The 13,156-nt window shown below is 65.2% G+C and overlaps 3 protein-coding genes across 3 annotated transcripts in view; 2 read left to right on the top strand and 1 right to left on the bottom strand.

The window, feature by feature from the left end:
- The window catches only part of LOC116833846 (uncharacterized), a 16,988-nt gene extending 11,784 nt beyond the window's left edge, over window positions 1-5,204 (bottom strand). Inside the window, exon 1 of the mRNA XM_075070492.1 lies at window positions 5,081-5,204. The gene's annotated coding sequence lies outside the window, so the exon portion shown is untranslated. The remainder of the gene's footprint in view (window positions 1-5,080) is intronic.
- On the top strand, window positions 1,554-3,339 carry B9D2 (B9 domain containing 2). Its single transcript, XM_032795670.2, has 3 exons — window positions 1,554-1,681; window positions 1,949-2,074; window positions 2,627-3,339. The coding sequence occupies exons 1-3, from the start codon at window positions 1,594-1,596 to the stop codon at window positions 2,938-2,940; spliced, it is 528 nt and encodes a 175-aa protein (XP_032651561.1). The 5' UTR covers window positions 1,554-1,593; the 3' UTR covers window positions 2,941-3,339.
- A 2,145-nt stretch (window positions 5,205-7,349) lies between the features above and the next one.
- Window positions 7,350-13,156, top strand: part of TGFB1 (transforming growth factor beta 1) — a 9,082-nt gene continuing 3,275 nt past the window's right edge. The window contains exon 1 of the mRNA XM_032795663.2: window positions 7,350-8,236. Within this exon, the coding sequence (XP_032651554.1) occupies window positions 7,891-8,236 (346 nt within the window). The 5' untranslated portion in view covers window positions 7,350-7,890. The remainder of the gene's footprint in view (window positions 8,237-13,156) is intronic.

The following is a 13,156-nucleotide window of genomic DNA, read 5'->3' as shown; positions in this document are numbered from 1 at the left end:
CGGGTAGGTTGGGAGCAGCTGAGAGGGTCAGGGCACTGGTGGGGGACGTTCTCTCAGGCACTGGAGCGATGGGTAATATATTTCCTCTCCTGGGCGTTGTTGTTGTGGAGATCTGCCTTGGTGAGCCCAGAGGTTGGGACCTATACCCCAGGATCTTTTTATATTGCTATTAGTGTGAACTCTTCTCTAGAGTCCACTGGTTGTCCCAATGGTTTTAGGAGGCCCAGTGTATTAGGACCTGTGTCATTTTCCCTCGTGGTCTTCTTCGGCACCTCATCTAGATTAATGCTCTTTGAGCGGCGGAGCACTGAGGATTCAGGGCACTGGGGAGCGGGGGCGCATGCGGGGGGAGCAGCTGATGGGTCAGGGCACTGGGAGGGGGTGAGCACTGGGGAGGGGAGGGCAGGGAGAGCTGAGGGTCAGGGCACTGGGGCACTGGGGAGGGGGAGGGCACCCCACAGTAACACGTCAGCCCCCCCCTGGCACCGGAGGCTTGCGGGGGAGCGAGGTGCGGCAAGGCCTCAGGGAGCCCCCCCCCATCGGAAAGCGGTGCCGTGGGTTTTGGGCCCAGACAAGGCGACCCCACCCCCCGACTAGGCTCAACCATCAGTCTCTGGCCCTGGCCGGGGGCGGGGACCTGGGCGCCTGGTGGGCTGAGCTCAGCCCTGGCGCTCCCACCAGACCCAGCCCTGCCCCCGGCTTGTCAATCTCTCTGGCCCTTCCAAGATGGCTGCGCCACGGCCTTGCCCCGCCCAGTGAGGCGGCCCCGTCCTTCATGCCCACGCACATGGCGCTGCGCTCGCGATGACTTTCATTTGACCCACTCAAGATGGCCGCAACAATCGCTCCCCTCCGCCTTCCTGGGCGGGACTTCGCCCCTAACGTCGTCACGTGGCCCCGTCCACCAGCCAATCCGGCTCGTCGGGGGAGGGGCCCGCGCCTCGGTTGCCGTGGGCGGCGGCGGCTGGAGAGAGGCCGGGGCAGGCGGTGGCTAGCGGTGGTGTAGCGCCCGGGGAGCGGCGACGTGGGCAGTGCGCATGCGCGCGGTGGCTCCAACCCCCCCCCGGTGCGAGCGGGTGGCGGGTACCCCCCCTCCCGCCCGGCGATGCAGCCACCTCTGGGGCGAGCCGTCGGTCGGCAGCGCACAGAACGCGGAGCCCTCCGCTGCGGGCGGGCGGGCCGGGGCCGGGGCCGGACGCCTGGGTTCTCTCCCGGGGGGGCAATGTGGGGTCGGGTGGTCAGGCGGGGCAGGGGCTGGAGGCGGACACCTGGGTTCTCTCCCCGGGGGGAGGCAGTGGTGGGGTGTCAAGCGGGGGGCAGGGCTGGAGCCGGACACTGGGTTTCTCTCCCCGGGGGGGGCAGTGGGGGTCGGTGGTCGAGCGGGGGCAGGGGCTGGAGCGGACACCTGGTTCTCTCCCCAGGGGGGCAGTGGGGTCGGTGGTCAGAAGCGGGCAGGGGCTGGAGCGGACACCCTGGGTTCTCTCCCCGGGGGGGGCAGTGGGGGTCGGTGGTCAGAGCGGGGGGCAGGGGCTGGAGCCGGACACCTGGGTTCTGTTTCTAACCCCCCCTTTGTTCTCCCCCTGCTGCAGGCCCATGGCCGAGCTGCACCTCATCGGGCAGATCGTGGGAGCCAGCGGCTTCCCCAGCAGCAGCCTCTTCTGCAAGTGGGGAATCCACACAGGTCAGCCGGGCCCTGGGCCCCCGGGGGCGAGCGGGGCTCAGCCCACGGTCTGGGGAAAGCGCTGCAGAGGCCAGAGGCTGATCAGGGGGCGGGGAGCCAGGACGCCTGGGTTCTCTCCCGGCTCTGGGAGGGGAGTGGGGGCTGGCGGTTAGAGAGGAGGGGGGGCTGGGAGCCAGGACGCCTGGGTTCTCTCCCCAGCTCTCGCGTGCTCACTTCCTGAAGCTTCTGCCCCCCTCACTGACTACGCTCTTCCCCCCCCACCCCCAGGTAGCGCCTGGAAGCTGCTTTCCGGCCTGCGGGAGGGGCAGACGCAGGTGGATCACCCCCAGCTGGGTGATGTGGCCTACTGGTCCCACCCCATCGACGTGCATTTTGCCACCAAGGGGCTGCAGGGTAAGTTCTGCCTGTCGCGGGTTCCAGCCCCGGTGTGCGCTGGGCTGGTGGCCCAGGAGTTGTGGGGAGGCCGCGGGTTCCAGACAGGAGCGGGGAGGGGCAGGGCAGGATGCCCTGGCTCGGGGGGGGGCAAGGCCGGGGAAGGCAGCGCTGGCTCGGGTAGGGGCGGAAGGCAGCCCTAGCCAGGCATGAATTAATTTCTCTCGGTGGAAGGAAATTCCCCCCAGCTGTGCGAGACACCAGAGGTTGTTTGTTGTCCAGTTCCGTCTCCCCTGGAGCTTTTCTTCCCCTTCCCTCAGCCCCGCCTGAGCTGGGGGTGGGACCAGGGTGGGGGCAGAGCCCAGGTGGGGCAGGTGCAACCATCTGTCCTCCCCGCTTCCGGAAGCTCCTCGTCCTCGGCTGCAGAAGTGTCCCCACGATGGAGAAACGCTGGTGGCTCCCATCCAGCCCCAGGGCAGGACTGGCTGGCTTGGGGACAGGGCATAGGGCAGGGGGCACCTGGCTTGCAGAGTGGGGCTTGGCACTGACGGGTCCCCTCTCTCTTGCTGTCAGGCTGGCCCAAGCTGCACGTGCAGGTCTGGCACCAGGACCCCTTCGGGCGCAGGGAGCTCTACGGCTACGGCTTCTGCCACGTGCCGTGCAGCCCGGGCTGGCACGCGCTGGCCTGCGTCACCTGGCAGCCCCTGGGCTCGTGGCAGGAGCGGCTCTCCCAGCTCTTTGTGGGCGGGGGGCCCCAGCTGCTGAACAGCGACCTGATCTACACGGGGGCCGACCGGTACCGCCTGCAGACCGTCGCCGCGGGCACCGTGCACCTGGAGCTGGGCGTGCTGCTGCGCCACTTCGCCCGCTACGGGGTGGAGTGCTAGGGAGCGAGCAGGCCCCCGCCGCAGGGTGGGTGCTGTATGGACCGCCTGGCATGGGGCGGGGCTCTAGGGAGCGGGCAGAACCCCTGCCGTGAGGTGGAGCGCTAGGGAGTGGGAGGCCGCCCGCTGCGGGGTGGGTGCTGTATGGACCCCCTGCCGTGGGGCAGGGCTCTAGGGAGTGGGCAGACCCCCACCACGGGCTGGGTGCCGTATGGACCCCCTGCCGTGGGGCGGGGCTCTAGGGGTCTGCACAGATCCTCTCCCTGCTGCGGGTGTGGTGCTGGGGCAGCCCTTGGATCAGGGGGGTGGGGGTTACAGGAAAGCCTCCCCCCCCATTTGGTGCCCCCAGACCCTTTCCCAGTGTGGACATTTCAGCTGCTTCATGCGGCTCTTTTGGAAGAACTAGGGTATGTGGTGAGGTGGGGGGGGGCTTGGCCCAGGGGGTGGGGAAGGGGCCCTGAGCCCTTTCCCCTCTGGGGGGCTGTTTTTAGTCTGTTTCAGGAGGAGGGGGGCAGGACTTCTGGGTCCTTTCCCCTGCTCTGCCATTGACCCTGATGACCGGGGCTGGCCCCGGTGCCCCCTGGGGGCTGGGCGGGTGCCTGCAATGCTGTCCGTGGGGGCTCAGCCCCGGGGTGGGTGGGAATTGGACCCGTCGCCGGCCCCATGGGGGCGCTGGGGGCTGGCGAGGGGGCGGGAGCCCCCTTGGCCTCCTGCTCCCCAAAGATCTGCCCCTCGTCTCTCTCTCTGCCCTCCCATTGAACAACCCCACCTTCATATAAAGATCCTTTTGCATGAACAGCTTTTCCGAGAGAGTTTCTCTTCTCCCCACCCACCCTGGATCGCCATGGTGACCTCTGCAGCAAAGGATTATGGGGGTGTAGCAGTGGGCTGGTGGGGGGGCCATTGACTTGGGGGGGTAGAAACATAATCAGCGATTGCCCCCTGCATCGCTTTCATTCCAGTCCCAGCCTGCCGCCCCCCCCCCCGAAGTGCCTTAGCCTGTGGAACTCACTGCCACAAGGGCTGAGCGCGGTGGGTGCTCTGTGGGCACAGAACAGCCAGCAGGAGGGTGACGATATCCCTGGGAGGGGATGAGTCTCCCCTGCCGCACCCCCAGCTCCCGGGGTGGGGGGCAGGTGGCTCTCGGCCCATCGGGAGGCCCTAGCTCCCGCTCTGCCCCCCCCACGGAGATGTGTCCCCAAGGTGCTGTTCCAGTGTCGCCCCAGCAGAGGGCGCCCCTGGCCCATGCCAACCTTGTGTGTCCCCAGATTGAGCCTGGCCGGGAGGGGCCCTGCGGGGGCTGGAACAGGGCCCATGTCTGCTCCAGTCAATACCTCTCCCCCCATCCTCTGGCTCCGTCCAGTGTGACAGATGGGCCCGGACCCTTCCTTCGGCTGCTTGGCGTTGTTCTCCCTGTGGGCACAAGGCCAGGCTGGGCTGGACCAGCAGGGGGCTGAGGGTTGGGAGTGAGGGGCACTGGCAGAGCTGGGGGGAGCCCAGGGCCAGGGGAAAAGGGGCTGCGGGTTGGGAGTGGGGGGCACCGGCAGAGCTGGGGGGAGCCTAGGGCTGAGCTAGCAGGGGCTGCAGGTTGGGAGTGGGGGGCACTGGCAGAGCTGGGGGGAGCCCAGGGCCAAGGGAACAGGGTCTGCGGGTCAGGAGTGAGGGGCACCGGCAGAGCTGGGGGGGCCAGGGCTGGGCTAGCAGGGGCTGTGGGTTGGGAGTGGGGGGCACCGGCAGAGCTGGGGGGAGCCCAGGGCCAGGGGAACAGGGTCTGCGGGTTGGGAGTGGGGGACACTGGCAGAGCTGGGGGGAGCCCAGGGACAGGGTAACAGGGTCTGCAGGTCAGGAGTGAGGGGCACCGGCAGAGCTGGGGGGGCCAGGGCTGGGCTAGCAGGGGCTGTGGGTTGAGAGTGAGGGGCACCGGCAGGGCTGGGCTAGCAGGGGGGGTACAGATTAGAACCCAGGAGTCCTGACTCCCGCCCCCCTGTCCCTAGCTCTGGTCGCAGGCTCCCTGGCTGACTGGTGCAATTTGTGGCCGGTTGGAGTCAGTGTCTGATGCCAACTTGGCCCCAGGCCGGTGCCCACCTGCAGCCAGCTGCCGCTTCCCTGCCCGCTGACCTTAACGGCCCCCCCTGGCTCTTACCTCCGCCCGGCCTAATCGGGGGTGAAATTCCAGGAAGGGCTGGCGGGAGCTGTCCCGGAAGCCTCCGTGCCAGAGCCGGCTCTTCCTGGCAGGTGGGTCCGGCCGTCGCCCCTGCCAAGGGCCCCTGCTGGGCTGGGGCTCGTTAACCCTCCTGCTCTGCCTGGCCCCACAGCGAATCCCGTTAACGGGGCAGCATCCCGGCCTGGGGAAGAGCCGCGCTCACCCTCCAGACGGGACGCAGCTCGTCCGCTGCCCAGCGGACAGGAGGCCAGACTCCTGGGTTCTCTCCCCAGCTCTGGAGGGGAATATGGCTGTTTAGAGCACGGGGCGGATAATTCCCCCTGGCGAAGGGGCTGAGCTGAGACCCGTCGCATTCATTCTGCATCCCACTGGCGTCTCTCTCTGGAGACCCAAGGCCCTTTGAGGGCGGCGTCCCATCGGTTGCCTTCTCCTCCCACTTCCAGAGGGGAAACTGAGGCACCGAGTGGGGCAGGGACTCACCGGAGCTGGGAGTAAAACGGGGATCCCTGGGATCCCCTCTGGCTCTCCCGGACTGGCAGGCCCAGGGCTCTGGCTCCATCTCCCCTGAGCTCAGAGCAGCGGCAGTTGAGGCACTCGCCAGCAGAGGGGGCCCGAGCAGCAGTTTTGAGGTGTCCCCGTTTGCCTAGTGGGAGTTGCTTGCTAGACACCAAGGGAGCATTGGGGTGATCTGGAGCCCCTCAGTCCAGGAATGTGGGGATTGGGGGAGCCCTCTGGACTCCATGACTTCGGTAGGCCAATGTACACAGCTGGGGGGCAGGACTCCTGGGTTCTATCCCAGGCTCTGGGAGGGGTGCAGGGTCTAGTGGTTAGAGCCAGGGAGGTTTGGTGCTAGGAGTCCAGACTCCTGGGTTCCATTCCCAGTTTTGTCACTGGTTCACTCTGTGACCTTAGGAAAGTTGCTGACCTGCTGCAAGCCTCAGTTTCCCCATGTGACTCTTGCTTTGTGATGGGCTAGTGGAGGCTTGTGAGGATGTTAGATGATGTCCGGGGGCCTGGGATTGAAAGGCAGAGGGATGGAACCCAGCTGCTTGCTACCTGAGCTAATAGAAAATCCTCATCACTGCCCACAGTACAGGGTGTCTGACACGCAACCAGAAGACAGCAGAGCTGGGGCTGAGCAGTGCAAACACAGCCCAGGGATCTGGGTTCAAATGGGAAGCAACTTTCCCACCCCAGTGGAGAACCACTAGGCTGCTCCCCCTGCTCTGAGGGAAACTGGTGAGGTCTTTGCTCCTGGCTGTGTGTCATGTGCTCTATAGTGGCCACAGCCAATGGGGATTCTCCCTTCAGGGAGGGGGCTGGGAGTTTGGAGCAGGTGGATTTGAATTCCTTCCCTTTCCCTCGTCTGGCTTTGGGCCTTCCGCAGCTTGGGTCTGGCCAGCACATGATACCAGCGCCGAGCCCCGTCCTGTCGCAGAGCCGATGGGCCCGGCTTGGGGTCCACATTCCAACTGTCGCCCCCTGAGGCCTTGTCTGCTCCCCATGTAGACCCCAGTTCCCGAAGCCCCCCCACCTTTCTGCAGTGAGGCGGTGGGTGAACTCCCTTTTCTGGTGTTCCCGGCTGGGTGGCGCCGGGGGGCCCCTGTGCATCCGCAGAGCAGGACCTGGCATAGGCCGGGCAGCTCCGAGGAGATGGCGGCTGCTGTGAGTGGGGGGCAAAGAGGCAGCGCTGGGGTGGGCTTGGGGCAGGGAGCTGAGCGAATGCCACAGGCCCCAGAGGAGATGGAGGTAAATTCTGTTTGCCCCTGTCCAGCATTGCCGCCCCCAAACATTCAAAAGTCACGAGATTGGCTTTAAAATCATGAGATTCTGTAAAACTCCTCGGGGGGGGGGGGTCTGTTGCTGTCTGCTTCTCGAGGGTGCCCTGAGGTCACATTTTGCAGCTCTCTGCCCAGCCGCGAGGGCTAGAAACGTACTTTTCTTTTAAGAACAAAGGCTGCAATCCTCACATCTCCCCTTGACTCCGGGCGCTGGGGCTTTAAGGAAAACAACCCGTAAGCGGCACGGGGTGGGGGCGCTCGCGGTCCTGCCACGCAGTCCCTGCCCGAGCAAAGGGGCTGGGGGCTGGCTCAGCTCCCCTCCCCTCTGGAGACGACAGGCCCCAGAGCAGGGGGCGGGAGTGGGACAGACAGCAGGGGGGAGGAGAGGGAAGAAGGGATGGAGAAAAAGGCAGCTGGGGAAGAAGAGGAGGGAAAAGTGCCAGACCGTGGAGGGGAGAAGGAAGGGAGGGAGGGAGGGAGCGGGAGGAGGCGGAAGGGGGGAGCGTGGAAGCGGAGGGCAAGGAACAGAGAGGGGGCGGGAGAGGAGGGGAGGGTGAAGGCGAGGGGAGCTCCGTGGAACTGGCCGTGCCCCGCCGGGCTCTGGGCTCCCCCCGCCCGTGCTCATTTCCTGGGTGGAGCTGGGCTAGGCAGAGGCAAAAGCCTTTAAAACCTTCCAGCCCCAGCTCGCGGGAGCCAGCAGGTCCCAGCAAGCGCCGAGGAGCCAAGCGGGGAGCGGGTGGAATCCGTCCGGCGGGCCTGGCCCCTGGCCAGCCCGACGTTTCGATGAGCCTTCTGGGCCGGACGCCAGGCTGAGCCCCGGAGCGGCTCCCTCTTGCCCGAGGAGTGGGCCTGTGCGTGGCCCATGGACCTGGCCGGTGGCCGGCGACGTCGCTGGGGTTCCCACCGGCTGCTGCGGGCCGGGATCCCCGGGGGCAGGAGCTAGGCTGACTTCCTCGCCCCAGCCTTAGGCAGGCAGCTGCTTGTCGCCGCGGGGGCCCCCTGCCTGCCATGGGGCCGTTCTTCCTCTTCCTGCTGGCCCTGGTGCGGGCCTGGGCGAGCCAGGCCCTGTCCACCTGCAAGACCATCGACATGGAGCTGATGAAGCGGAAGCGGATCGAGGCGATCCGCGGGCAGATCCTCAGCAAGCTGCGGCTGGACAGCCCGCCCCAGGTGGAGGGGGGGGACGCCGCCCTGCTCCGCCTGCCCGAGGAGGTGATGTCGCTCTATAACAGTACCCGTGACATGGCGCAGGACATGGCCCGCCAGCAGGAGGCGGCGAAGCCACGCGAGAGCCCCCAGGACGAGTACTACGCCAAGGAGGTGCACAAGTTCTCCATGCTGCCGGTGAAAGACGGTGAGAGACGGAGGCTTGGGGGGGCTGTGTGGTCTGGGGCAGGGGTGACTAGTGCTTAGAGCAGGGGTAGGGGGTGGGAACCAGGACTCCTGGGTTCTCTTCCTCAGCTCTGGGAGGGGAGTTGGGTCTAGGGTGGGGCTGGAAGCCAGGACTCCTGAGTCCTATTTCTGGTTCTGCCACTGATACCCTGCATGACTCTAGGCAAATTCCTTGACTTCCTGGGGCCAAGGTGATGCCTGGTGTAAGTCCGTTGGTGCCAAAGGGTCTCACAGTGGGGATGGACTGAGGTGTCTGAGCTTCAGCTTCTCTCTCTGCATGGTGGGAAAAGAACAGACGCTCCCAGGGCGGGCGAAGCATCCGCTGAGGGCCCTGAGATCTGCGCCCAGCACATGCTGGATGTGGGCACTGGGTCCTTACCAGGCAGAGTCAGCAGCACAGGGAAGTGCCAGTCTGGATCAGAGCAGGGGCCCATCTTCCCCGGTATCCTGTCTCTACTAGATAATGACGGGATAACCTTTCCCGAGGGCAAATCCCTTCCTGACCCTGCAGATTAGAGGGCAGCTGATGCCCTGAAGCAAGAGTGTCCATAGCTGTGCTGGGTACTGCTGAAACCTCAGCAGTCCCCAGCTGGCTCTGCTTGTTCTCCACATAAATGTGCCACCCTTGTCTGGCTCCTGCTGAGCCCTGGGCCTCACTGGCACCCAGTGACAGTGAGTTCCACAGGCTAATGCCATGGGGTGGATAAACAGTGTCCTTAAATCTGCTGTGAATTTTTCCATCCTTTCAGCTTCATAGAATTGCTCTTTATTATGTGTGGAATGGGAACACTTAGAACCCCGGCCGACATCAGGGCCCCGTCGGGCCGGGCGCTGCCCAGACCCCGGCCGACATCAGGGCCCCGTCGGGCCGGGCGCTGCCCAGACCCCGGCTGACATCAGGGGCCTGGTTCTCAATCACGCTCGGGTTCCTCTGGGGTGGCATCAGCCCCCTGTGAATCCCCCCATGCAGGGGCCTCCCAAGATGGTGTGCAGCTGGCATACAGGCTCTGCTCCCAGCCCCAGCCTAGGGGCGGATCGAGGTGTGGCCAGAGCACACTGCGAAGTGGCTATTTCCTGCCCTCCAGGGCCCATGGGGCAGAGCATGAATTAGAGCAGCCCTGAGGCTGCTGTAACTCAATACAGAGTGCAAAGGGTTAAAGCCCCCTTAGCCCCTCCTGCAGAGTGGGGGAGCTGAGACCCCATGGGCCTGTCCTGTCCAGAGGTTCCCTCCCCCAAAGCAGGATTAGCTGGTGGAACTCACTGCCACTAGGTCTCTTTGGGGCGGGAAGCAGAGCCCAGCTGGACTTTGCTGCAGAGAAAGAGATCCTCCAGACAGAGCAGCGAGGGTTGAACCAGAGTGGAGGATCTGGCCTGGGCTAATGGCCCCCACACTCCAGGGCCTGAGCTAACCAGTAATGCCCAGGCCCTGGCGGGCAGGTAATCCCGTCCCTGTCTAATAGGGGAAGTCCCTTGTGCCTTCCTCTCAAGCGGCTGCGGCAGATGGGATACCGGGGTAGATGGGCCCCTGCTCTGACCCCATCTGGCTATTGCCACATCCTGAATTCTTTTAGTGCCCAAGTCACGCGGCCCAGACGCTCGCGTGCCTGTGAACCAGAAGTTCCCAGCTGCCGCCCTGCTCCGAAGCCTGTTTCTGCCCCTAGGAGCAGTTTGCCCAGGGGAACGCGTCTGGTTCTGCCGCTGAGCCCGGAGCGTCTTATCTCGCCGTGGTGAAATGTCCCAGCCCAGCCCTGGGGCCGTGTCTCAGCACGGAACTTCCTGCCTGTAATTACCGCCTGGGCCTGCCTCGCTTGGCTGCTGGCTGCACGGGATGGGTACGAGCCCTGGGGCCCGCGGGGGCTCAGCCCTGGGAGGGGCGGCAAAGGGGAACCCCCCTGACTCCATCATCCGGCCCTGGCAGGCGGGCGCTTTCGGGCTTTCAATAGCAGGGAAGCATTTGCCAAGTCGGAGCTGGATGCCAGCGTCTGTGTTTCCAAGGAAGGGCCTAAGGGCATTGTTGATGTGTGATGTGAGCACCCAGAAGCCTCAACCCCAAGCAGGGCCCCGTTGCGCCGGGCGCCGCCCAGGCCCCAACCAAGATTGGGGCCCCGTCGCGCCAGGCGCCACCCGGACCCTGGCCAAGATTGGGTTCCTGTCGCGCCAGGCACAGCTCAGACCCCGACCTAGATCAGGGCCCCGTTGTGCCAGGGATGGGGGGCAGAGGAAGGGTTGGCCTGGCCCGAGTGCTCTGCAGGGGGAGCTGCGAGGGGCAAGCTGAGGCGGGGGGCAGAGGAGGGGTCAGCCTGGCCCAAGCATGTTGCAGAGCGGCCAGAAGGGCCGCAGGGGGTGAGGGGCAGAGATGGGGTGAGCACACCTAGAGGTGAAACCAATAACCGTAGCTTCAATATGTCCGGGCATGGCAGTGGGTCCGGGGGCCAGGACTCCTGGTTCTGCCTCTGGCCGGGCTGGGACTCTGCACTGAATCCTGGGAAGGCAAAGGGTCCCGTAGGATGAGGATCCCTGGGAAGGGAGTGGGGTCTAAGGGTTAGAGAAGGGGACCTGGGAGCCAGGATTCCTGGGTCCTATCCCCAGCTCTGCCACTGATTTGCTGGGGGATCTTGAGCAGGTCACTTCTCCTGGTCTGTGCCTCAGTTTCCCACCATTGCCTGTGAAATTGGGGCTCGAATACTTACCCTGAAGCAGATGGGGATCTTGGGGGGGCCCGTGGCCAGCTCTGCCATGAGAGAGGCAGAGGCCAGAGCTCAAATCCGCCCAGCATAGGCCAGGTGGCATGAAGCACCGTGCAGCCAGGCCCTGGCGGGTCTATGTGGCGCTGAGCGTGGCCCGGCCCCGTGTCCATCCTGCACGTGTTGGGAAAGTGGGGATCAGATCGGGGAGGGCGCTCCCCTAGCCAGCCACTCAGCGGCAGAGCTGGGGAGAGAACCCAGGCGTCCTGGCTCCCCGTCTCCCAGCTGTAACTCCTGGGCTCTGCCCCCTACTCCCGCCTGCTCAACCCCGCTGTCCGGTCAGGCCTTCACCCCGGCTGCAAGCGTGGGCCAGGTCCTCCTCCAGCTCCGCAGCTTCCTCCATCGCTGGGCCGTGCGCTGCATCCCTCCCTGCCTTCTGGCTTCGCGCTCGTTCTTTCCATGTCTTTCTTCTGGCCATCGGTTCCCCTCCCTGGCTGGTTCCCCCTCCCCGCTGCCCGCCGGTCCCTCCTTTCCCCTCCCGCTGGTTCCCCCTTTTTCATTCTTTTTCGTTTGCTCCAACTTTTCATTCTGTCCTTTCATTTTCTCTGTCACTTTTTTTCCTCTTTCCCGCTCCACCAGCCCCCCAGTCCCACTGATCCCCTAAAGCCCCCGAGTGTGGTTTGTCTGGGCCTCAGAGGTGTCGCCAGGATCGGCCTGGCCAGGACTGGGGGTGGGGGCGGGGAATGGACAGCGTCAAAAGCCCCTTTGATCCAAAGGGAAAATGGCTTAAAATAGCCTCTTCCTGCTGTAAAAATAGCGCCTGGGCCACTGGCCGGGGGAGGCCTGGGCCGAGACTAGGGGGAGGGGAGGATGTTGGGGGCAGGAAACATGGCACAAATCCAGGAGTGTCTGGGGGAGGCAGAGCATGGCTGGTGGGGGGCATGGCCGGGGATGTAGATGGGGAGAGGGGCAGGCAAGAGAGGCCTGGAGTGGGCGGGGGGCTGTGTATGGGGGGGCAGGCATGAGCTTGGGAGAGGGGAATATAAGGGGGGCAGGGAGCAGAGCAGATGGCTTGGGGGGGATCCTGGCCAGGTGCTTAAAATAGCCCCCCCCATGTTACATTCCCTCTGCGATCCCTGCATGGCCCTGACCCCATGTGGGGCGGGTGTATGTCTAGCTGGGGGGTTCCTTTCCCTGCTGTATTTTGATTTCGTTGATTGGCTGAAAACCCGCCGTCAAGAGGAAAATAAGAAACTGTCTGAGAGTCGCCAGCCGGCTGTTCCGGGGTGCCTGGCGTGTCCCATCAGCTGTGGGGGGGTTGTACCACAGAGCACTGGGGTGATTAGTGCTCCGTGGTAATGAGGGGTCAGGTACTGAGTCCCATGTGGGGGGTTATCCCCACCGATATGCTTCAGAGTTAACACTTCACATGGGCTGGTGGCTGGGGCAGAGTTGGGGGCACGGCCAGAACCCCACCTCCTCCCGTGGGACTCAAATCGGATTGGTCGGGTGGCTTCAGCCCCTCCCCAGATCACCCAGCCACCTCCAAGCAAAGGGGATGGGAGCTGGGGTCCTGGCCTCTGAATAATGCAGCCAGAGCCGCAGGGCTGAACCTGGCGCTGGAATGGTCTGGGAACCGCGGGCCCCTGAGACCAACTCCCTGCCCCAGGCACAGGGTGCCCCTCCCAGGGCGGAGATGCAGCCACCTCTGAGGTGGGGCATGATGGGTGTTTATACAGGGACCCCTCACCTGGTGCGGAGATGCGGCTACCTCTGGGGTGGGCCTGGCTCCACTGGATGGGTTGGTCGGGATCAGGCCCCAGCTTTCAGCCGGCTGGGGATATGTCAGTTTCAGGCTGTGACAATCCTACACGTTTCTTGGCGTTTCCTCCCCTGGGGACTTGTCTGACTGGTGCCGAGCTGTTCAGAGCTGCCACTGGGGTTTGCCCCCCTATGGGTCGGGAGTGAGGGGCACCGGCAGAGCTGGGGGGAGCCCAGGGCTGGGCTGGACTGGCAGGGGCTGCGGGTCGGGAGTGAGGGGCACCAGCTGAGCTGTGCCGGGGGGTTGGGGGGCCCATGGCTGGGTTAGCAGGGGCTGCGGGTCGGGAGTGAGGGGCACCAGCAGAGCTGGGGGTGGGGCAGGGCTGGGCTAGCAGGGGCTGCGGGTCGGGGGTGAGGGGCACCGGCAGGGCTCAGGG

The sequence above is a fragment of the Chelonoidis abingdonii genome, chromosome 11, assembly GCF_003597395.2.
Source record: "Chelonoidis abingdonii isolate Lonesome George chromosome 11, CheloAbing_2.0, whole genome shotgun sequence".
NCBI lineage: Eukaryota > Metazoa > Chordata > Testudines > Testudinidae > Chelonoidis > Chelonoidis abingdonii.
The sequence above is the reverse complement of the archived record's forward strand: the minus strand, read 5'-3'. Positions and strand labels throughout refer to the sequence as shown.